The sequence below is a fragment of the Topomyia yanbarensis genome, chromosome 2 (assembly GCF_030247195.1).
Source record: "Topomyia yanbarensis strain Yona2022 chromosome 2, ASM3024719v1, whole genome shotgun sequence".
Classification (NCBI taxonomy): Eukaryota; Metazoa; Arthropoda; class Insecta; order Diptera; family Culicidae; genus Topomyia; species Topomyia yanbarensis.
This window is the reverse complement of record NC_080671.1, coordinates 134568316-134594175: the sequence shown is the minus strand read 5'-3', so window position 1 is coordinate 134594175 and position 25860 is coordinate 134568316. Positions and strand designations below refer to the sequence as shown.

Below are 25860 nucleotides of genomic sequence, written 5' to 3'. Positions count from 1 at the left end.
GAACTCCATATTCCTGTATGCCCGTTGTGATATCTTGACAATCCGTTGATTATTTATTTATGTAATCATTTAATTTTTTATTTATTCAGACATTTATTTATTTAACTATGTATGTATTTACTTTTTAATCCACCTATGGATTTTTTTCGTTATTATTCATGTATTTATTTATTTATTCACATAATTATTTAATTATCTAATTATTTATTAGTTTACTATAGGGTAAGGTGGGGAAAATCCGACCGTGGTTCATAATTATAAACGAAAGACACAAAAACGTGATGAATATAGTATTTGTCGAGTAATTGCTTCGATGCAAATGGGAATATCTTTACGTGCTGCTGCTCATGATTTTGACATGAAAAAATTGACACTGAATTCCATTCTCTTCATGCTAACATTCAAGAACATAACATTCATTGGTTTATGATTGAAAAATCATAAAATTTGGATAATATCTGTACTAAATCAACCAAAAATGTAGGCGGGCGAGTTTACCCCACCATTTTTGAAAACAGCAAAAATGAACGTTTTCGTAAAACGCTTGAATCCCAAAGTTTCCCTGGATGCAAATAAAAAGTTATACATAGAAAGTTGCTTAGAAGTCTAACCTTTAATTTGCTATATAAAACGACTTGATCCGATGTAAAATGAACATTTTACAGCAAAACCATTTATTAGTTCGGATTTGCCCCCCCTTACCCTACTATTTAATCATATAATAGTATATTTAATCTATCCATACAGTATTATAATATTGACATCATATGTGTATCGTTTGCAGGGTGAGGAGGGTACATCAGGACATCAGAACAGCAACTAAATTCCGAATTCCTTATTCCTGTAAGACATCTAGAATTCTGTTAATTATCCTTATAACAATTCGTTGATTATTTAATTAATTATTGAATAATTAAATAATTAATTCAACTATTTATTCATTTTTTTTTCTTTTTTATTATTTCTTTTTTTCATTTACTTATTTATTTATTGATTCATATAATTATTAATTGTTTAATGATTACTTATTATTTATTGAACTGTTTATTTAATTTATCCATACAATATTATAATATTGGTATTATATATATGTATATCATTTACGGGACGAGGAGGGTGCATCAGGACATCATTGAAGTTACAACTGGACAATGAAGTGGCAGCCAATCGGAGTCAAGGAGGAAAGGTGGTTGTCGCACGCGACGGCCACAGTTCTCTCCAACAGTTGTAAACAATTTGACGCGTCCTTCTTCAAACAAACCATCCCGTGGAAAGCTTGACAAATATCGCGAATTTCGTTATTCAATCTGTTGGATCATATTGTTGGAAGGAGACTTTTTGATCCCCGCGGATACTGAGTAGGTGTAATTGCCTACGGGTCCGCCACCCCCCTTTTGGCCCTTTATACAGCGGTATGCTGAACGCAGAATGGTAACGAAATTTGAGAGTACTGTAAAGTGGAGCCGCATGCAGAGCAAGGCTCAAGCTAGGATGGTGGCTACCTACATACATACATACATACATACCCTAATGTATAATGAAAATTTTTTTGCAAATGTTAATATCAAAAACGATTTAGCACACGAAAATTAATATACACAAATTTCAAGAACGATTTAGAAAAACAAATTTTTTGAGGCACCCTAATGAATAGTAAATGTTTATTTTTGAAATGTTTTAATATCGAAAACGAATTCAGCGTACCAAAATTACATAAAAACGTGCTATATGAACCGATACGGAAAAGTTTGGACTTTAGTCCACCTTTTGTTCTAGGTCGTACCACTGTGCCCTGGGCAGAAGTATAGAAGTCGGTTAGAGGTACGGTTGGGCAGGGCAGGAAATATTCGAACCGAACCTATGTTCGAATACTTTCAAAGCGCGAAGCTTTGCGTTACTGGTTCGTATTCACAAGCTTCGCATCAGAATCGCTTACCATCGTAATTGCGGACATTTGGGCGATACTTTTGCATGCTCTTCAGCGAGGACAAATGAAGCTTCTTGTTCATTTCATTGATGTTCGGAAAGATATGTAAAAGCTTTTGCGTAGTTTTCGACGAACACGAGCTAAGCTCTTGGTTCGTGTGATCGATATTTTTGAAACAGTTACACGGAGCTTCGAAGCGATGTTCGCGAACACAGAAAAAAGATTACCTCGAAGTATTTCAGAATCGCGAACACCGAAGGATTATTTTAATTTAGCATCGCGAGGGCCATCGCTAACGTGTTCGCCGGACGATATTAGTTTTCTTTATTCAAATACCTACCTACTAGTTATGCAAAAAAGTATATTCTAGACAGAGGCCTTGTATTAAGGGTGGAATAGGTGAAAAATAATTGTGACAATGTGTAGCTTATGGATGCTGGGGTTAACTGAAAAGTGACGTAACAAGTTTATTTAAGATACCCTACTGATATATTACCAGTAGGGATAAAATCAAGATTTCGTGACAGGGCGGGGATAAATTTTCAAATGAAATAAATTAGGGCTAGAAAATGAAGCTAAACACAATGTACACAACGTATTGAGTGGCTCGCTTATCTTAGTCATGTTCCTATGTCAGTTTCTTGAGGATCCAGTTATGTCAGTTTCTTGAGGATAAAGATATCGATATCCATTCAAAGGAAAAAATCGATTATCAGTTAAATAAATAACCTTCATGATGTGTATGATGAATCCTAGAAATAAATAGGGAATGTCAATAAACTCGACCATTTCCGATTCATATTTGGCAGTTCTGGTCGTTTTGTAAATCTTGTTTTCGACTAACAGTAAAACCATTTTGATTCAGAAGTATGTTTTAGAAGGGCGCATGTTTTTCGTACACTTATTTAAAAAAAACGCTTTGAATCCATCTACCAGTGTGATAAGACATTTTTATAACTGTTTTCGAATATTAGATCGGTTGAGAACTTTTAGAACATGATATTTCGAGAAATTTTGAAAGTGAAATTAAATCAGTTGTAAAGTTATAGAAAATAGCCTTTTAAAATGAACGAACAATCGAATTATTACTAATACTTTATGAATTCATTATCTAAGTTCTTCATTCAATGCAATATGTATGCAAAAAGTTAAAAACTGGATTTCCCTTGAGAACTGGGCCAAAAAATCGAAAAAAATGTGTTGGCGATCCGAGAACTAGAACAGAAATTGTAACCCTTGGACCTCTGAAGTGCATGCGTACAAAATGCTATAGTCTAATGTTTGTTTTCATTCATTTCATTTAATAATTTTCAGTTGAGCAATTCTGTCGCAAACTGCATTGTGGAGCGAGGATCATAACTTCCTAAATTTAAGTGTTTTTATTAATTTAGTACACTCTCTTTAACAAAAAACTACTCTAACGAATGAACGAATGGGAGTAGGTTCGATAAATTTTGAAAGAAGCCGTTAAATCAACCACTTAAGGGCTTACACCACCGCAAAATTAAAAAAAATCGAAATTGATCTTGATTGATTTTATTATTCCATATCAACATTTTAATAGGGCTAATAAGATTTGTGAACAAACTTTTGTTTTGCTGATTTCTCTTAATTTGTTATCATTTCAACACAGAAAACATTTGAAATCGATTCTACCAAGGGCAAAAATATTGATTCATGTGTATTTTTCATAAAATTCAACTCTGTAGCGGAAAAATGAGCGAAATAAGTTTGTTTACAAAAGTCTCATTAGCCCTTTTGAAGAATTAATATTGTATTGATCTTAAATATGGGTCTTCAAAATAATATATCAAAATTTGGAATGCGACAAAAAGCGAATAATAATAGAAAGACAGTATTCGAAAAAGTTCGAGTTTAGAACGACTTTCATTCTACTTGGAGTTATTTATTTCGCTTCTCATTTTCCGAGATTTCCCTTACATAAAGCATTTCGGCTATAACTGATTCAAAAAAAAATACAGGGGGCCCTAAAGATTTCTTTCTTTTATTTTTTATTAGTAAAAGTCAAATAAGGGAAGATTACATCATGGAGAAGATAAACCAAATTTTGTCCTTTTCAGAATTGTTTTTGGATTTCCAACAAAAAAATCACTAGAACATTGTTTGTAAGTTCTTTGCGTTTCTCCATCAGTAATTAGTTAACAAATACAATACAAACAAGTTGGAATATCCTTCTCATTATTTATCACAAAACACATGTACAGGAGTCAGGAAATAAATTTCATAAAAGTGGAACATGTAATAAGTTTGACACTTCATTTATTAAGTGAACAGATTCTGTCGAAAATGTTTGAAAATAAATATTTTGTCTCTTGTGATTAGGTAATCAACCAATAAACTTATAAAACAATATTATAAAAATCATTTGGAAGCTTTCCTCTTGGTTTGGTACAGATGCCAAGAAATTATAATTCAATTAATGACAATAATAATGGATTCAAGTATGTAGGTATTTGTTAATAAATTCATTTGGTAAAATTAAAAATAACGTTTAACACACAAATCATCGCATATTATTGAGTGAATATGACTAGCCGATTTAGGAATGTTGCGCAAGAACGTTAGAAACCGCAACAAGTTGAAAACAAAGGCCAACGGACTACGCCTAGCTACCCCTCAGTGGATGCAAATAACTGAAGTTCGCCGTCTAACTGAACTCAGACGTCAGCAGTGAGATTCCATCCGAAAATTGTTCTTTTTAGGAAGAATTTGTTTTAGATAGGAAGATTATTAAGAGAGGGGTAATGGTTTTAGCGTTAAAAAACACTATTTGCGATTTTTTTAGAAATTTGGGCGAAGCGAATTGATCAAAACTTTTGTACATTATAATGTATCATTTCATCCAAAAGAGTCATTTCACCAAAAAACATTTTTTCACGCTGAAACCCTTACCCCCTTAAACATAATTTATACATCTTCACCTAAACTCCTTGGCAGGGAAAATATATTCCGATTGAAGAAGAAAAGACGAGTTTGCAATCAAAGTAGCTAGTAAACATAATTGTATTCCGAAAAAAAGAATTTGAATTTCACTACCACTACGCTCATTCAAACTCGTGGCTCATAAATTGGTAAGGTATGCGACGCACCTAATCCCTAAATCCTAAATTATAATCTTAAAATAATCCATTTTATTTATACTCAAAATAAGATTTACAGTTTATGATTTTAAGACAGATAGTCACGTAGCGAACATGTTCGCGGTGGCCTCATGATGCTGATGCTTGAAGCGATATAAAACTTCGATGTTCGCGATTCTCAAATAAACGAGGCATTCGCTTTATATGTGTTCACCGAATATCGCTTCGAAACTCTGTGGAAATGTTCCAAAAACGCAAAAACCACGAGCCAAGAGCTTACCTCGTGTTCGACGATGTGTGCTTCTAAGGTTAATGTGAACTTTTTCGAACATTGTAAAGAGCGAACTTGATGCGAAGCTCGCTTCGTCCGAGCAGAGATAAGTTTTACCCCTAAATGTTCGCAGCGATTGTGTCAAACTCATCGATTGCATGTGGTATGCTTGAGAGGGTGCTTCGTGAAGCTTCGAACAGCAATCAATTCATTTTTCGAAATTTTCCTGCCCTGCGGTTGGGGAGAGTATAGTGTCCGAGTAGGCCATAGAAAGATGGCGCGTCATGGTGGAATCTACGGAACGATCGCGAACCTTGCATCGCTAGAAACTAGAGTAAAAATTTCGAGAAAAAAACCTGTATCAATCTGATTGATTCATTATAACGAATCGGTGCAAATGAGTCGTTTGTTCGATTGTTGTTCTTAGGTTTCATTTGATAATTATACGATTCTTTTCTACTACCCAACGAAACACTTACAACTGTGTTATCTTTCTCTTCCAGGACGATTGGCGCCTCGTCTGTATCATCTGCAGTGTCTTCACCCTAGTGTCGCTTCTGACCGTGATCCCGATACCGGAGTCTCCCAGCTGGCTGGTGTCCAAGAACAAACTGCCGAAAGCGGAGAAATGCCTCAAAAAGGTTCGCGGCGTCAAGGGCAACGACAACCCCAAAATCCACGAAGAGCTGGATACGTTGGCCGAAAATATTGCACGCTTCCGAGCCTCGCAAACGAGCAAGTCCAAGCTGGTTATGCTGCGGAGACCAGAGGTTTACAAACCGCTCACAATCATGTGTACATTCTTCTTCTTCCAACAATTCACGGGAATCTTTGTCATCATCGTGTACGCAGCTCGGTTCTCGATTGAAGCCGGTGTCAACATTGATCCTTTCCTGAGTGCCGTCTTCGTTGGGCTCACTCGTGTGGTTACGACCATCTTGATGAGCTTCATTTCCGACCGTTTTGGAAGACGTCCACCGGCACTATTCTCCGGGTTTGGTATGGCAACGTGCATGTTCGGATTGGCCGCTTGTACCGTGTACCCGGTTGCTGGAACAGAACTGCGATGGATTCCAACGTTCTTGCTGGTGGCATTCATTTTCTGTGCCACGCTAGGATTCCTAACACTTCCGTTCGCCATGATTGCGGAGTTATATCCTGCAAAGGTGCGTGGCTTTGTTGCCGGTTTGACTATCTTTGTTGGATATACAATGTCCTTCATCATCATCAAGGTGTACCCATCGATGGTACATACATTTGGCAGTGAAAATGTGTTCCTATTCTTCGGTATCATTTCCGTTGTTGGCATAGGCTTCGTGTATTTCTTCCTACCAGAAACCAAGGGTCGTACTTTGGACGAAATTGAAAGTTACTTCCGTGGCAAGACGGATGCCGGTGAAGTTGAGCTAAAACAAGCTTCCGAGGTAAAGGTTTGAGTTAAACTGTAGTGTACACCGGAAATGCCACATAACAACAAGAAATAACTGTGATACAAAACCAGAATAAACACTTACAATGTAAGCGATTTGTAATAGCAAATGAAGGAACGAAATGCGTGTAATTATAGGATCTAGGCGTTATACAATCCGTTCGATTTCTTTCGTTAAAAAAAATCAGACAGTTTTGTACGTAATTTGTTGTTGGCTCTTTTAGCCAATTTATTCTGATTCCTTCGTTAACTAACCAGATGAGACCATAAAATTAAGACAAATATTCCTCCGCTAATTACAATACGAAGGAAGAGAATCCACCCTACATTAAGATTAGTGTAGTAAAAATAACAGGAAATAAAGCTTCACTGATAAATAGGATAATCGGCGTTGGATTTGTAGCTATCAATCAGAAAAGCTCGACACTGCCGTGTATTTTCGCTCGGTACAAATAATGACTATAACAAATCATCGGTCGATAAATTAATGTGAAATATAAGCTTGTTTAGTAGCTTTCTCTATGTGCAAAAGAATTTTTTTATTTTCTGTGTGAAAGAAAATATTTAAATTAGGGACATATCAGTCGGTTTTATGCATTACACAATGATCATGAATATAGATGAATTGTTCAACATTTTCTATGGCTGCAAATAAGACCGTGCTATGATGCAAATTCAGTAAATATTTCCAATATCCTCTAATCTTATCAAGAATCCTCAATAAAATAAAAAAAATTAGGCAAGTACTTTTGAATCCATTGAATTATTAAGATTTTACTTACATATCAACATAGAAACTTAAATACTCTTGAAACAACAAAATGAGCTCACAAAAGGAATGAAGTTTGTGGAGCCCTTCACTATTCCATTGATCAATGTTTCGAATGGAAAGTCGATATTTGTACCGGCCTAGGGCATATGATTCAGATGACATAAATAGTTATCAACTTTAGAGTGTATACATCCATCGAGCAGGAGGTTTCTGCGGTACTTACATGCCAATGACGCAAGCGAATTTTAGCATTTTAGACACATTTGTTACAATAATAAAACTTGTTGAATAAAATCAAACCTTGTGCCTTTTCGCTAATTCGTGAACCCTGTCTAAAAATATCGCCGTAGGAAATTAAAGATGCAATATTTATAGCCCGTTAATCAGTAAACGAAAGCGAGAATTTTCAAACAGTATCGGCGCGGGTTTGCGGTTGAAAATCTTAATTTGACTCACAAACCGGTAGCACGAAGAAGAGAGAACATTGAACATCTTTGCGATTCGCGCCACGCTGTCGGTCTCGAGTGAATTGATTTCGAACTGGCTTGCGGACCTCAAAGCTGGTTTAAGCCTCACCAGGACTCATTGTAGAGCTGGCTTTTCGGAAAGACTTCGAAGGATTGCCACGTTTCATAAATTATTAATCGCGGAGCAAGGCACCTTTTGAATTCGAATCGTCCGATTAGCAATGAATTTGAAATACTGACTGTTGAACCACGTCAAAACAATAACTAAATACTGCATAAATTCTTTCCCCTTGGGGTGAACAATTGAATAATGAAAATAACATCTCTAACCCTATGGCTCCTGTGGATCTCTGGCAGTGTTTGTTTTACTTCATAAATTCATCCCCAAGTATATTTTCTTATTGCTTAACCCTCCGGAAGTCGCGCTTATGGTCCACTGAACGAGCAGCCGCTGGTGCCCTAAGACGATTTCGCTAGATTTTCAGAGCAGCGTGCACTCCGTGCACTAGCGCGACTGCCGGAGTGTTAATAGTCTTTAAACATATTCGTGGAACTTGACGTTTCAAAAGTTACTGTATTGGGAAATAGACGATTGAGTCCTACAAGACGACGACACGAATGAACCGATGATGAATAAAGTTCATGTTTTATAATTTCCGGCGGTTTGTTTAATTCGTCAGTTGCCTGAGTTCGAGTGGAACGGATGTTTGTGATCAGCGCTGGACTTATAAAATTCTCTGACACTGTAGACCGTATTTTTACAGTTTATAATATTTCTGGCCATCTTAAAAGCATCTTGATAACCTTTCTTCCCGCATATGAAAGAGTACTGTTGAGGATCACAAAGTGCTATTCTTCCAATCGAATCAGCCTCCACTCAACACCAGACATTGAAGTTATCGCTTTGCATTGCTTCTATCTACATTCCCCCTACAGACTCAGTTGGCCATCGTTAGCTTTGCGATATTGCGGAACTCCTCCTGAGGCCTTCATGATGATAATCTATCTCACTTCATAAGCTTTGCGACAACTTCAATATGAACATTTTGGACACGGGTTAAATGACACGGATCCCTGCCCCTCCAGCGCGTTCGAGCGCCTTAGACTTGTCTCTCTGCTCGACATCGATGCAGTTAGATTGCATGTGGACGGTAATCCCTGATCCCGACGGTAGCGGCTATCTGCCAATTGTAATTATTATCGCCAACCGTTCAGGGCCACTGAATAAAATCAATTTCTCGTATAACCTCACATAAAATATTGATTAGAGGAGCTACGTGTCGGCGATATCCAGCAAAATCGAGTCCACACAAGAGTTTCTTGCGGCGGAAGAGTACGGGTTCCGGGCTGGCTTGATTATCGACACCGCGATTCAAGCCCAGAGTAAACGCTTACCAGACGTGAACTCTCGGCGATGACCATCGTCCCATGGTGGGACAAAGAGTGCTTAGTAGTGCACGCAGAGAAGGCCCCGCGTATAAGACCTTCCGGGACGGCGGGCTACCCGTTAGCTATCGACAGTGCGCGAATGAAAAGTTTGATGAAAACCAAGAAACGTAGTTACTGGCGCCGGATCGCTGACGGACTGACGAGAGAAACATCGATGAGCACTGTTTGGGACACAGCCCGGCGTATGAGAAACCGAAACAGTACAAACGAGAGCGTGGAATATTCAAACAGTTGGATATTCGTTCTCGCCAAGAAGATTTGTCCAGATTCCGCCCCGGAGCAGAAGTTTTACCGCACCGCATCCCTTTTTTTTTTTTTTTTAATTTCGTTTATTTGATAAGGCAGGTTTGCGTTAGCTTAAAGGTGCCAATTTTGTTTTGTTTTACATTTTAAATTACTTAAAACTAGGGGCTTACATATTGATTTTTGAAATTAAACTAAGGCTAATTTATAGCTATACATATACACAAGGGGGTAATATAATTTTCGTAAGATTAGGGGGTCATTTAGTTTTTATGGCAATATGGTTTGACATTTTTAGCAATGAGATTATTGGAGCAAATAATGTTTAACTAAGGGGGAAAATTTTTACGACTATCTTAAAAGTAGAAATAATTAGAGGGCGTGATTAAATTTTGTAAAGATTCGGAGACATTAATTAGAGTTATTTTATGTGGTAGTAGAGTTGGGCATTTTCAACGAGATCATATAATATAATAGTTAAAACTAGAAAAGGCAAGAAGAGCTAAATGCTTCATGAAGATATTTGGGGGGGGGGGAAGGGGTGTTACTTCTGTGTATAAGAGTCAGGGGAAGTAGGGTGGACAAACATGGCAGGGGGAGAACATTGTTTCAGTTTCAGACTTCGGGAGATCAACGGATGGATTACAGAATCAGGGTGGTCTTCATCAGGAAGAATCATGTACTGGGACGCCGGGTGGTCGTTCTCGAGATGGCAGGGGTTTCTCCAGACGATTTCGTAGTGCGGCTCAGATGTTGATCGGCTACATTTCGAGTTGTGCGTGTGATGTTCGTGCTTTAGGTCCCGTGTTTGTTGGCTCATTCGACAGGGATGTTTTGTGTCGCCTTGGAGTCGCATCAAACCATCGTGGGTGTATGGTACAGGTGGAAGAGAGCGCTTCTGAGAATGATAAGGAAAAAGGGGCAGTTAAAGTTGGATATTGATGGTTTTTATGAAGGTGTATATAAGGGACATATAGAGGACATCGCGGCTTGCCAACACATCTCGAACCGGGACGTTGGGTGGTCTTCCTCGGGCCCGGAGGGTGTCCATAAGCCGAGACCTGGCGGAACTGTACTCGGTGCACGCCCAGACTATGTGCTCTATATCGTGATAACCGTCGCCACAAGCGCAGATACCACTCTCCACGAGCCCAATACGTCGGAGATGTGCATTCAGCGTGTAATGGTTCGCCATGAGTCGGGACATCACACGAATGAAGTCACGACCCACATCCATCCCCTTGAACCAAGGTTTCGTCGATACCTTAGGGACTATCGAATGTAGCCACCTTCCTAGCTCCTCATTGCTCCACGAGGTTTGCCAACTTTCGAGGGTTCTCTGATGAGTAATACTGAAAAATTCGTGGAAGCAAATTGGTCTTTCAAAAACGTCACCTTCAATGGCACCCACCTTAGCTAAGGAGTCCGCCTTCTCATTGCCCGGAATGGAGCAATGAGAAGGGACCCACACCAAGGTAATCTGGAAAGATTTGTCAGATAAAGCACTCAGTAGCTCCAGTATTTTCCCCAAAAAATACGAGGAATGCTTTCCATGTTTCATCGAGCGAATAGCGTCAATAGAACTCAGACTATCCGAGACGATGAAGTAATGGTCTGCGGGTAATGTGTCAATGACTCCAAGGGTATACTGAATAGCAGCTAGTTCTGCGGCGTAAACTGAAGCAGGGTCACTGAGTTTGTAGGAGGCGGTGAACTTTTGATTGAAAATACCGAAGCCAGTGGACCCTTCGAGGTTTGATCCGTCAGTATAAAACATCTTAGAACAGTCGACTTCTCGGAATTTATTATAAAAAATATTTGGAACCACTTGTGGGCGTATATGGTCCGGAATTCCAATAATCTCATCTTTCATGGATGTGTCGAAGAAAACAGTAGATTCAGAAGTATTTATGAAATGCACACGGTTGGGATTGTAAGAAGAAGGATTAATATTTTGCGCCATGTAGTCAAAGTACAGGGACATAAAACGGGTCTGAGAATTGAGCTCAACAAGCCTTTCGAAATTTTCAATCACCAACGGGTTCAAGATATCGCATCGAATGAGCAATCGATATGAGAGTTCCCAAAATCGATTTTTCAGCGGGAGAACGCCCGACAGGACTTCGAGACTCATCGTATGGGTCGACTGCATGCACCCTAAGGCGATACGCAAACAACGATACTGAATTCTTTCGAGTTTGATGAAATGTATGTTCGCGGCGGATCGAAAGCAGAAGCATCCGTATTCCAGTACCGACAGTATCGTTGTTTGATACAACCTAATTAGGTCTCCTGGGTGGGCACCCCACCACGTTCCGGTTATTGTACGAAGAAAGTTGATCCTTTGCTGGCATTTCTGTTTCAGATACCGAATATGGCATCCCCAAGTACCTTTCGAGTCGAACCAGACCCCTAGATATTTTACTGTGAAGACCTGAGCTATAGTTTGACCCATTAATAGAAGCTGTAGTTGTGCTGGTTCACGCTTCCTAGAAAATACAACTAGCTCAGTTTTCTCCGTGGAGAATTCGATACCCAGCTTAATAGCCCAAGCAGACAAATTGTCCAAGGTGTTCTGTAATGGTCCTTGTAGATCGACAGCTTTGGGTCCCGTAACAGACACCACGCCATCGTCTGCAAGTTGTCTTAACGTGCAGGAATTGTCAAGACATTCATCAATGTCGTTGACGTAGAAATTGTATAACAGGGGGCTTAGACATGAGCCCTGGTGAAGGCCCATGTAGCTAAATCGTGATGTCGATAAGTCACCATGCGAAAAATGCATGTGCTTTTCCGACAACAAGTTTAGTAAAAAGTTGTTTAAAGTCGCTGAAAGACCATGCTGGTGCAGCTTCTCTGAAAGAATGTTGATAGAAACTGAATCAAAAGCCCCCTTTATATCTAGGAACACTGATGCCATCTGCTCTTTATTAGCATAGGCCATTTGAATTTCGGTTGAGAGCAACGCAAGACAATCGTTCGTCCCTTTGCCTTTGCGAAAGCCAAATTGTGTATCTGACAGTAAGCCATTTGCTTCGACCCAATTGTCGAGGCGGGATAGGATCATTTTCTCGAACAACTTCCGGATACAAGATAACATTGCGATCGGTCGATACGAATTGTGGTCGGAGGCTGGTTTACCTGGTTTTTGGATGGCGATGACCTTCACTTGCCTCCAATCTTGTGGGACAATGTTAGTCTCAAGAAACTTATTAAATAAGTTCAACAAGCGTCTCTTGGCAGAGTCTGGCAGATTCTTCAACAAGTTGAATTTGATTCTGTCTGGCCCTGGAGCTTTATTGTTACACGACAAGAGAGCAAGTGAGAACTCCACCATCGAAAAAGGTGTTTCGTTCGCGTTATCGTGACGGGACGCGGCGCGGTAGATCTTCTGTGCCGGGGCGGAATCCGGACAAACCTTCTTGGCGAAATCTAATATCCAACGGTTTGAATATTCCACGCTCTCATTAGTACTATTTCGATTTCGCATACGTCGGGCTGTTCCCCAAAGAGTGCTCATCGATGTTTCTCTCGTTAATCCGTCGACGAACCGGCGCCAAAAACCGCGTTTTTTGGCTTTCATCAAACTCTTCATTCGCTTGTCTAACGTCGCGTACTGTCGAAAACTAGCGGGTAACCCGTCGTTCCGGAAGATCTTAAACGCGGCGGCCTTCTCTGCGTACACGTCTGAGCACTCTTTATCCCACCAGGGATTGGGAGAACGTTTTTGTATGTTCGCGCCGGGTACTGGCTTAGTCTGAGCTTGATTCGCGGTGTCGAGAATCAAGCCAGCCAAAAAGCTGTACTCTTCCTCCGGAGGAAGTTCTTGAGTAGATTCGATGTTGTCGGATATCGCGGCAGCATAGCTCTTCCAATCGATATTTCGTGTGAGGTCATACGAAATATTGATTGTTTCCAATGGCCTTGAGCCGTTATTGATTGAGACTACGATCGGCAGATGGTCGCTACCGTGGGGATCAGGGATTACCTTCCACGCGCATTCTAACTTTAGCGAGGTCGAGCAAAGGGATAAATCTAATGCGCTTGGGCGCGCTGGTGGGGGAGGAATCCGTGTCATTTCACCCGTGTTTACAATTGTCATGTTGAAGTTGTCGCAAATATTGTGAATTAAAGAGGAACGGTTATCATCATAAAGGCAACCCCATTCCGTACCGTGAGAGTTAAAGTCGCCTAAAACTAGTCGCGGTGCAGGCAGGGATTCTATGATGTCATGTAGCCGGCGATGCCCAATCGCGGTGTTGGGGGGAATATATATGGAAGCTATACAAAGATCTTTGCCTTTGGTTGTTACTTGACAAGCGACAACTTCAATACCTGTTATCGAGGGAAGGTTAATTCTGTAGAAGGAATAGCGCTTTTTGATCCCCAAAAGCACTCCTCCATAGGGGGTGTCTCGATCCAGGCGAATAATATTAAAGTCGTGGAAGTTGAGATCTATGTCGGAAGTTAACCAAGTTTCACATAATGCAAATGCATCGCAACTCAAATTATTTATTAAAATTTTGAAGGAATCGATTTTCGGGATGATACTTCTGCAATTCCACTGTAGAACAGTGATCAAATCCGTGACCTCGTTCGATGAGTTAGCCATCGAAGGATACAATCGCTGAAAGGAGGGGCCATTTAGCAGTCAACTGCTTCAAAAATGTTCTTACTGTAGGGAGAAAAGCTAACATAAGACTTTTAATAGGATCAGTTATATTGAAAGTTTTTATTATCCAGTCCACAATGTCCGAGAGTTTGATAATTCCAGTGCCGCGATTATTCTCGAACTGAAACAGAGGAACACTTGGGATTTTTGATGTTCCGGGAAGTGCTGGGAACTCCTTCTCTGAGTTTAATCCTCCGAGACCAGGAGCTAATTGCTTCGGTTTGGTTGCAACACTTCCAATAGATGTGACTTTCTGAGTCCCGTCAAGGGATACCTTCTGGCCTTTACAACGAACTTTAGGAGAGGAAATGTTCCTCCTCTTCCTATAACTTCTAGGCGCCCTAGTAGATGTTCCCTCTTGTGGGTCATCAGCCTCGCCCTCGTTAGGAGGCAAGTGAGCATAGATGTTTGTTGAGGTTGGTGGTGTAGCTTTCTTTAGCATTTCTGCGAAAGAACGTTCGGATCGTCCAGCAAGGGAACGTTTTAGTTTATCCCCGCGTAGTTTGTACGCGGGACATGCCGAGATATCATGCAGATTCTCTGCACAGTAAGGACACTTCTCAGCATTCTTACTGCACGAATCATCTAGATGATTCTCCCCGCATTTTCCACAGCGGGCCTTATTGCTACAATGGGTGGCTGTGTGACTCAATTGTTTACACTTTGTGCAATTCATGACCCGCGGCACAAACAGACGCACAGGCAGACGAACCTTGTGCAAGAGGACGTAATTTGGCAAAGCGGTACCAGCGAAGGTCAACCGATAAGAGTTTGATTGGGGGTACGTTTTTGAACCATCCCCCGCAACTACTACTGAGTGCAAACGCTTGCACTCGAGTATTTTCACTGGCTGAAGTAAGCGGTCTCTGAAACGGCCAACCCCGTACTGCAGCAGATCCTCGCATGTCAAACTGTCATCGGTGACAACGCCTTCAGACTGTACTTTCACAGCTGGAATATACACGTGATAGTCCTTCGTAAAGTGCTCGCAGCAAGCAATATCGTTTGCCTGCTTTGAGTTAGTCAGCACGACCCTCAGCCTGTCTGAGCGGACCTTTTTTATTTCGATCACAGCCGAGAACCGTTCCGTTAGGTCTTTTGAAATCTGTAATAGATTCAGCGATTTTGTTTTGGGCCGAAAGAAGACCACAAAGGGACCGGTCGAGAGCTCTGGATATTGTTTGGGTCGGGGGAGAGCCTTAGGAGTCGACTCGATCTCCATTTGGCCATCCGGGGAGGAAGCCATCGACACCGTCAACGCACGGGGTCAGAACCCGCGCAGACGGGAAAAAGCCGTAAATGTATCAAAAAGGTAGATTTCACTTATCTGTATACTCGTTTCCCACGACGCACCAGTCCAGCTTAAATAGCTGGTTATTGTTCAATCCTCGCTTTACGAACAAACGGTTGAGGAATGTGGCCTAACGGTTAACACACGCACAACAGAATAAAAGTCCAAACCTCGAAGAGGCAGAGAATGGCAAAATAACCTTGAACGCGGATTACTGCACTGTTCTTTTTCCAACAGACCGAAAACAAAACACTTCTATCTCGATCGAGCGATGCGTAGAGACTGACCGCACCGCATCCCCTTATGATAGCGCGAACGAAACACCTTCGTCGATGGTGAAGGTCTCACTTGCTCTCTTGTCATGTAACAATAACACCCTAGGGCCGGACAGAATCAAATTCAACTTGCTGAAGATTCTGCCGGACTCTGTCAGGAGATGGTGACTAATTTTATTAAACAAGTTTCTTGAAGGTAGCAAGGTCTCTCATGACTGGAGGCAAATATAAAAACTTTACAATAAGGTAATTATGGGACGCTGAATTTATATTTGATGTTCATTTTTCTTTTTTTTTTCTTACCTCGAAATATTGGCAGACAGGATGGTTCGAAAATTCAACATTTACGAATATAAAGTGCACTATATCATAATATTCATTTTCAAAAATTTGGGTGCGGTGAATTTTTAGCAGAATACACATTTTTTTATTGTTGACAATACTAAGAAACACTTATAACTTATATTATGAACCCTGGGTAACCAAAATCAAACAATTCCACGCGTTTCCTTCAGACTTTTCATGAAAAATCACCTTTTTCATACCTCTGGGCAGAAAGGGGCAAAACAAGGCACTCATTCTCGGAAAGTGTACTAATTTTTGAGTATCATGCGATCTTTCCCAACTTTGCTCAAAACTCAAAAAAATGTACTGCCACTTTGAACTTTAATTTAATGCACTATTTATTATATGTTTTTCATATCTGAGCGAGAAAAAAGGCTTGAGTCAACTAAATCGAATGGCGAGTATAAGTTTGACGAATAACCTATCAAATGACACCAGTTAGACCCTAATCGGAATCTTAACTGTTGAATACATTTTTTTAGAATTTATTATCTATTTCACCTTTGAAGTTCTGTAAAAAATGGAACTTTCGTCCTCAAGACTCAATATATCAAGAATACTCTATTCAACCTGTTTACAAATAGAAAATAATGTGAAATTATAAACAAATCCAAAATAAAATTTTGAGGTTTTGTCCAGATAGGTGACACTGTGCGACAATTGGGTTGAAGCAAATGGCTTACGTCAGATACACAATTTGGCTTCCGCAAAGGCAATGGGATGAACGGTTGTCTTGCATTGCTCTCAATAGAAATTCAAATGGCCTATGCTAGCAAAGAGCAGATCAATTTTCTTGGATATTAAGGGGGCTTTTGTTCAGTTTCTATCAAAATTCTTTCTGAGGAGCTGCACCAGCGTAGTCTTTCACCGACTCTAAACAACTTTTTGCTAAACTTGTTGCCTGAAAAGCACATGCATTTTTCTCATGGTTATTTATCGACATCACGAATTAGTTACATGGGACTTCCCCAAGGCCCATGTCTTAGCCTCCTTGTTTGGTTCAGTGTAGAAACAGCACAGTGTCTGCCCTGGTGTAATTTTTAGACAGCATGGCAGCCATATATATTTTATTTCCCACCAGTGTCGCCTGCAGTATATAAATCTTGGGCAGCATGATTTATGCTGCTTTGTTTACATTACGGAAATAGTTCGCTTTCTTGCTAAGTAAAATTATTATATTTCGACTGTTTCCGAGTAATAAGTGCATAAATAGTAGTGGGAAGAAGAATCCCAGGCCAGTACATTTTTACAGTTCAAATTTAATAAACCCGCTAGACGAACATCACAACGTTTTGTACCGATTCTTGCAAGTTTAGTTTGGAACCCGTACGTAATAAACTAATTTTGAGACATTCAGTCAAGTGGCAGTTAACGTACCGAATCGAAATAAGTGCAGAAATCCCTAAAGATAAATTTGTAGTGATATTTATCCCCCCATAACGCATACTTACCCGTGCCAGTGCTCCACTCTGGAAGACCGTAATTTTACTTGCCCGTTTGCTGCTCCCGTTGATGATCGGTTGTTCCTGAAAAGAAGCGCTGCTAAACGAAGAAAGTTGGTTACTCCCGTTCCGTCATTGACCGCTGTTCCTGAAAGAAGAAAGGTTACTTACTCAGTGATTGCCACTGTCGATGATCCGCTGTTGCTGAAATAAAAAGGCTGCTAAAGGCAGAAGAAAGTTGAATGCTCCCGTCCCGCCGAGGATTCGCTGTTCCGGAAAACGAGATCTGCAAAAATAAGAAGGTAATCCCGTCCCAAACAGAAATCCTACCCCAACATTTTGGTGCCGTGACCAGGATTTCTTCACCGCCCGTCCCGTCACGCGTTAATCAAAAGGCAGATTGAGTTGACATAACCTCAAACCACGTTATCAACCCCTGGCTGAACATCGTTGCTGCTTTTGCTTAGACGATAATTTCAATCGCTGATCCTGTGCTGCTGAAATATATAAAAATACAAGGCCTCTTTTGGAAGAGGTACCAGGTGAGTACCATTCCAATAACGTTAAACCCCTTTTTGCGGTACTTCCTGGGTCTTTTTTGATTCCAGTCGCACGTGTATTATTTGTTCCCGAGATGCAAGCAGCAAAAATGCCTAGTGAGAGGAAAATGAAGGCAAAGGAGTTGAAACGGAGAAATGTCGTGGAAGCATTGAAGAGGATGAACGAGTTTTTGGAAAATTTTGATCCTGTTCAGCATCAACGCGAAGTCCCCCTTCGTCTCGAACGTTTGGACAAGCTGACTGAAACCTTCGAGATGATTCAATCGGAGTATGAAGAATTCGACGATAGTGAAAAGTTTGTGACCGCTAACTTGGAATGCAGAGCAGCCGTAGAAGAGCAGTACTTTCATATCAAAGCTGGTTTACTGTCGAAGATGCCACAACCCGTTCCCGTTCCGATTGCTCAAACATCGACTGCTGAAATCCATCCCGGCTCATCTGGTTTGGCTAATGTGAAACTACCGACTATCACGCTGCCAGAGTTTGATGGAGATTTCAACAATTGGCTGACGTTTCACGACACTTTCGTCTCCATGATACATTCATCGACAGAGATTTCCTGCGTGCAGAAATTTCATTATCTTCGTGCAGCACTGAAGGGAGAAGCTGCAAACTTGATCCAGTCGATTACAATTACTGCTGCTAATTATTCCGTAGCTTGGGACACGCTCGTCAAACGCTACTCCAATAGGTCTATTCTTCGGAAGAAACATATTCGCGCGCTGCTGAAATACCCGAAAATCCCCAACAATTCCGTCGATGCTCTGCATAAGATAGTGGATGATTTCCAGCGTCATACAAAGGTATTACAGAAACTAGGTGAACCCGTCGAACATTTCAGTTGTATTTTGATGGAGCTACTGGAAGACAAGTTGGACGATGCTTCACTGCATGCTTGGGAAGAATCAGTCTCGTCAGATGAACAACCCACATACACCAAGATGATAGAATTCCTCCAGAAAAGGACCCGTGTGCTGGAAACTATTCTCATTAACCGCCCGCAACATGCCCATCAAAAATCTGCTAGCCACAGTTCCGGAAACAAGAAGCCGTTTCAAACTCGTGTGAATTCAAATGCCATGACCGAAGCTTTGCAAAAACCGTTCCCGTTATGCCCTGCTTGTGAGAAAGAGAAGCATTCAATTTTGGATTGTTCTGTATTCAATGGATTCGATGTTAAAGGACGTTTGAAGATCGTAGCTGATAAAGGTCTTTGCAGTAACTGTTTTCGTAGCGATCATTTCGCTCGTGCCTGTCGGTCCAAATACCATTGTAAACACTGTAACAAGCGTCATTGTTTACATTACGGAAATAGTTCGCTTTCTTGCTAAGTAAAATTATTATATTTCGACTGTTTCCGAGTAATAAGTGCATAAATAGTAGTGGGAAGAAGAATCCCAGGCCAGTACATTTTTACAGTTCAAATTTAATAAACCCGCTAGACGAACATCACAACGTTTTGTACCGATTCTTGCAAGTTTAGTTTGGAACCCGTACGTAATAAACTAATTTTGAGACATTCAGTCAAGTGGCAGTTAACGTACCGAATCGAAATAAGTGCAAAAATCCCTAAAGATAAATTTGTAGTGATATTTATCCCCCCATAACGCATACTTACCCGTGCCAGTGCTCCACTCTGGAAGACCGTAATTTTACTTGCCCGTTTGCTGCTCCCGTTGATGATCGGTTGTTCCTGAAAAGAAGCGCTGCTAAACGAAGAAAGTTGGTTACTCCCGTTCCGTCATTGACCGCTGTTCCTGAAAGAAGAAAGGTTACTTACTCAGTGATTGCCACTGTCGATGATCCGCTGTTGCTGAAATAAAAAGGCTGCTAAAGGCAGAAGAAAGTTGAATGCTCCCGTCCCGCCGAGGATTCGCTGTTCCCGAAAACGAGATCTGCAAAAATAAGAAGGTAATCCCGTCCCAAACAGAAATCCTACCCCAACACTCCTTCTTTATAACTTTTACGTGAATGACATTGATGAATGTCTTGTCAATTCCTGCATGCTAAGGCAGCTTGCAGGTGACGGCGTGGTCTCTATTACAGGCCTCAAAGCCGTCGATTTGCAAAGACCATTGCAAGATACTTTGGACTCCACGGAGAAAACTGAGTTAGTCGTATTTTCAAGCAAGCGTGAACCAGTACAACTACAGCTTTAATTAATGGCTCAAACTTTTGCTCAGGTTTTAACTTTCAAATATTGGTCGCAGTGGTCCGTCTCCAACAAAAAAAAAAACTTTCAAATTTCTTGGGTCTGGTTCGATGTCACATTAGGTATCTCAAACAGAAGTGCCAACAAACTAATAAACTAAGTATTCGCTATCAGCTGTAAGGATAAGATCAAATCCACTATCCAAAATCCGTTATCTGCTATCCGCTATTCCGCTCTCCGTTATCCGCTAGTCGTTATTGCTATCGCTATTCACTATCCGCTATTTGCTATCCGCTGTCCGTTATCGGTTACCCGTTACCGCTATCCGTTATAGCTATCCGCTATCGGTATCAGCTTTCCGCTATCCACTATAGTAATTACTATCACCATCACTGTCATTAACGCTATCGCTATCCACTATCTACTCTCCGTTATCCGTTATCAGTTATCGCTATCCGTTATCGCTATTCGCTATCCGCCAACAACTATCGCTATCCACTATCCGTTATCGGTTATCCGTTACCGCTATCCGTTATAGCTATCCGCTATCGCTATCAGCTTTCCGCTATCCGCTATAGCAATCACTATCACCATCACTGTCATTAACGCTATCGCTATCCACTATCCGCTATCTGCTATCCGCTATCCATTATAGCTATCGTTATCGCTATTCTCTATGTGCTATCTGCTAACCGCTATCGATATCCGCTATCACTACCCGTTATAGCTATCGCCAACCGCTATCTGATATCCGCTATCCGTTAGCCACTATACGTTAGCGCTATCCACTTTCGCTATCGCTATTCACTATCGCTATCCGCTATCCATTATCGCTACTTGCTGTCCGCTATCTACTACCCGCTATCCGCTATCCACTATCCGCAATCCGTTATTCGATATTCGCTACGCGTCACCCATTATCGTTATCCGCTATCGCTATCCGCTATTGCTATCCGCTATCGGTATCCGCTATCCATTATCCGCAATCCGCTATCATCTATCGCTATCCGCTATCGCTTTTCCTATCGCTATCCGCAATTCGCTATTTGCTATCCGCTATCCACTACCCACTATTTGCTATTTGCAATCCGCTACCCGTTATCGTTATCCGCTATCCACTACCAGGTAACTGTTATTCGCTATCAGCTATCGACTATCCACTATCAGCCATCCACTATCAGCTATCCGCTATTCGCTGTCCGCTATCGGTTATCCGCTATCCGCCATCCGCTATTGCTATCCGTTATCGCTATCCGCTATTCACTATCCACTATCCGCTATCAGCAATCCGATATTCGCTATCCGTAATCGGTTGTCCACTATTAGCTATCTGTTATCCGTTTTTGTTTGACACTAAAGTATCCTTTGGACAACTTGAAAATTGTTTTAGGGCGCATAATTTGCTTTAAAAACAAACTATCAAACTTTTTTTGTTTCAAAGTTACAAGAACTTTTATATCAAAAATAGAACTTTTTCAAATAGAACTATCTTCGACTTGGGCATTTAACATTAAATACCGTTGCTGTCATATGAAATAGCATGATTTGTAGTATAGATCACCAAAAAATGGCAAATATATTTTTTTATATCTGGTATTATTTACTCAAAAAATAGTTTATTTTTAGTAAAAAGTACATAGAACTTTCTAACGAAAGGTTCTGCCTAGAGGTTCGATATATTGAGACAAATTGTTCTCCTTAAAAATATCTGAAAGTATCTGAAAGTGATCTTAATGAAAAATCAAAACTGCAAAAGTTATATAAAGAAACCCATTTTTAAGAAACGCCCTATTTTTTTGGTAAAATCCTTGTTACATGAAAAGTACATGATTTAGAGTTCCAGTGTCTTCGACAAAGTTTAAGTCTTTCTCATATAAAGAAAGGCAATGCAATCACTGTAAAAATCGATTCTTAAACCGTGGCCCGGAGAGACGAGTGTCATATTCCATTCGATTCAGTTCGTCGAGATCGGGAAATATCTGTGTGTGTATTTGTGTGTTATTTAAACTCACTCAATTTTCTCAGAGATGGCTGCAACGTTTTACATAGGTATAATGCTCCCATAAGCTGCTATTAAATTTTTAGTTGATCCTACTTCCGGTTCCGGAGTTACGGGCTGAAGAGTGCGGTCACACGAAAATTCCCATATAAACTGGTACGACCATGATGTCCAAATAATGTAATACATATATGAAGGCACATGATGGCCCTGGGGAACTCGCCAAGTTCCAAAGCTGATATCACACCTATTCCCCAGCGAGTTCTTGACCGATTTTTACTTGCTTGATTTTAAATGAAAGAAACAGTAATCTCAATGACAATCATACGGTTCTCACTCGTGGTTCCGGAGTTACAGGTTTGTTAGTAAGGTCACATTGGAATTTCCGGGCATATTCCACATCACATCGATTATTCGGATGGGATTTTCTCAAAACAAGTCTCAAATGGAAGGTATAATATGCAATTGAGCGCTGAATTCCCCCCCCCCCCCCCACCTCACACCACCCACCTTCTTAACCACCTTCCCTTCGACCACCCTCACACCCGCATTTCATTCATCCACCACGTATTCCACGAAATAAGATAAAGGATTTCTAACGCATCCTCCACTCGCACTCAACTAACCCACTCCCACCCTCTCTCTCCTTCGCAACCCACTCCCTCAGCATTTCTAAATATTATCACATGAATATAATATTGAACTCATGCTGGTTAAGCTTATACGTTTTTGTTTAAAGTAAGTCAGCCTCGACTTTCGTGGTCGTTGTGGGATACTTGGTAAGTGTAATAAAAATGTAATAGACATTTATACAATTACATTGAATATAAAAAGCTAAAGAGTCATAGTTTTGATAAATGAAAAAGGCACAATCGGCGGCAGCCCGTTATACGAGCAAAACACAAAAGCACCCTACAAGAGCCGAAGCAAATACTGGGCCAAAAAAGGCCACTAGAACGTTGAACAGCACATAACCTGTGACTAGCCGTCGGTACAATGAAGGAGGCGAAGAATTGGCCCCAAAAAACACCCAAAAAATGAGCAGCATTCGCTGCATTCAAGTGAACCTCCACCATGCAAAAGGTGCCACAAGCGTCCTTGCCCGGAGGTTCACCAAAGAGCGCCTAGACATCTCTTCTACAGGTGCCGTGGGCAAATAAGCACAAAATCTTTGGCTTAAATTCCTTAGCTCACAGGTTAGTATATTGTATCGACCAGCCAACTCCAAGAGCTGCAGTTTTGATAAACAGAGCAATAAAATTCTCTCCAATTACAGAATTCATTCAACGAGACATCGTTGCAATAACAGTGAAAGCACCGATGGCTAGAGGAAAGCAGGAGATTGTGATCGCATCTGCCTACTTTCCTGGCGATGCGCACCACCTTCTGAAATCGAATCCCTCAATAAGTACTGCAGAAGCATAAACAAGCCCTTTATCATTGGATGTGATGCCAATGCACATCACACAATATGGGGTAGCACTCAAATAAATACCAGAGGTGAGTACCTACTAGAATACCTTTCGTCAAATGATGTCAATATATGTAACAAGGGAGCTGTACCTACATTTATGAGCGCAGTTAGGAGCGAAGTACTGGACCTTGCGGTATGCAGTGCTCAAATAACGGAAAAGATAAAGAGTTGGCACGTTTCTGACGAACCTAGTCTGTCGGATCACAGACACATAATGTTCGCCATAGAACCCAATAAACTCACAATGTAAAAACACAGGGAAATAAGGAAAACAAATTGGTGTGCATTCCGCTCACACCTGGAACAATCGAAAAGAATGGAGAGTAAGATCCAATCTCCGACAGATCTGGATAATGCGGCAAACGACCTACAAAAGAGGATCATAACCGCCTATAATGATAGTTGTACTCTTGTAACGAGGTCTGTATGTCGTGATGTTCCTTGGTGGAACGAAAATCTAGCAACACTTAGGAAGGAAGCTACGCGCCTTTTCAATAAAGCGAAGATTACTGGTAGCTGGTCAAACTACAGGACCGCTCTTACCTGCTGTATTTGGTAAGAGTTGAGAAAGGCCAAAAAACTATCAACGCGCGAGTTTTTTGAAAACATCGGAAACTTTCCAGAGGCAGTTCGCCTCCAAAAAGCCTTATCAAAGGATCACACAAATGACCTAGGGCAAGTGAAAAAGGCGATGGTTCTCTCACAATTGGCAATAGTGAAACATTGGATGTTCTAATGAACACCCACTTTCCTGGGTCGGTTGCGAAAGACGAGAATTCGACAGGTCAGGATTGTGATGGACTCCGTCCTAAGAGTACTTGTGAGGCATCACAAATACTGGCCTGTCAGATTTTCACACCATGGGCTATCAACACCTTCGAACCCTACAAATCCCCCGGCCCTGATAACATTCTTCCAATATTTCTACAAAAATCGGCAGACATACTTCTTCCGGATCTACTAAACATCCTGAGATCCAGCCCTATGGGCACACAGCTATAAGCTGGAGATAAGTTAGGGTAATATTTATTCCAAAAACGGGTAAAAAAGACCTGACACTACCAAAGGCCTTTAGACCTATTAGTTTGACATCAACACTTCTAAAACTGATGGAAAAACTGCTGGACCACTATATTCGAACGGAGCACTTATCGAAAGCTCGGCTAAACAAGTACCAGTTTGCATATCAAAAGAGCAAATAAACGGAAACAGCCCTACATACCTTAGTGACACTTATTGAGGAAACCCTCAATTTCAAGGAAACAGCAATTTGCGCTTTTCTTGACATCGAGGGTGCTTTTGCGTCCTACATATCAATATACAAGGCCCTGGCAAAAAGAGGAGTGGAAAAACTGATAGAAGACTGGATTCTTGCAATGCTCAAGAGTCGAGAGATCACAGCAACGTTAGGAGACACGAAAGCAACTATAACAGTCAATAGAGGTTGTCCCCAGGGAGGTGTGCTATCACCCCTGCGCTGGTCACTAGTGGTGAACGATCTTCTCAATGATCTGACTGAAATAGGTTTCGAGATTGTTGGATATGCAGATGACATTGTCCTAACTGTAAGGGGAAAACATGAATCTGTACTAAGCGATCGGATTCAACTAGCCCTAAACTTCATCATGACATGGTGTTTCAAAGAGGGACTCAACGTGAACCCTGCAAAAACGGTCATTGTACCATTTACCAATAGGAAAAAAACTGAAGTTGGTTCCCCTAACTCTCAGTGGAACTACAATCAACTACGCAGAAGAAGCGAAACACCTAGGTGTTATCCTAGACAAAAAACTGAATTGGAACTCGCACCTGACAACAGCACTGTGGGCGTGCAATAAACTCTTCGGGAAAACTTGGGGTCTCAAACCGAGGTTGGCTTACTGGCCCATCGCCAGACCACGATTAACTTATTCCTCCATTGTGTGGTGACCCAAAGTTAAGCAAAAGACCGCTCAAGCTAAACTAACTAAAGTTCAGAGGCTAGCCTGCCT

The 25860-nt window shown here is 40.9% G+C and overlaps 2 protein-coding genes across 4 annotated transcripts in view; both read left to right on the top strand.

The window, feature by feature from the left end:
- LOC131681425 (facilitated trehalose transporter Tret1-like) overlaps positions 1 to 7775 on the top strand; it is a 59968-nt gene extending 52193 nt beyond the window's left edge. For all 3 annotated transcript variants that reach the window (XM_058962205.1, XM_058962206.1, XM_058962203.1), the window contains exon 5: positions 5803 to 7775. In XM_058962205.1, the coding sequence (XP_058818188.1) occupies positions 5803 to 6735 (933 nt within the window). In that variant the 3' untranslated portion in view covers positions 6736 to 7775. The remainder of the gene's footprint in view (positions 1 to 5802) is intronic.
- Positions 7776 to 18333: 10558 nt separating this feature from the next.
- LOC131679781 (uncharacterized) lies at positions 18334 to 23820 on the top strand. Its single transcript, XM_058960524.1, has 2 exons — positions 18334 to 19462; positions 23672 to 23820. Exons 1-2 carry the CDS (start codon positions 18334 to 18336, stop codon positions 23818 to 23820), a joined length of 1278 nt encoding a protein of 425 aa, XP_058816507.1.
- Positions 23821 to 25860: the final 2040 nt, after the last annotated feature.

What these genes read in the sequence shown, in the direction of transcription:
- LOC131679781 (XM_058960524.1), top strand. Translation starts at nt 18,334, where the DNA reads ATGCCTAGTGAGAGGAAAATGAAGGCAAAGGAGTTGAAACGGAGAAAT. An exon ending in AGCTGATAAAGGTCTTTGCA is followed by an intron (nt 19,463 to 23,671) that starts GTAACTGTTTTC and finishes CTCCAATTACAG; the next exon opens with AATTCATTCAACGAGACATC.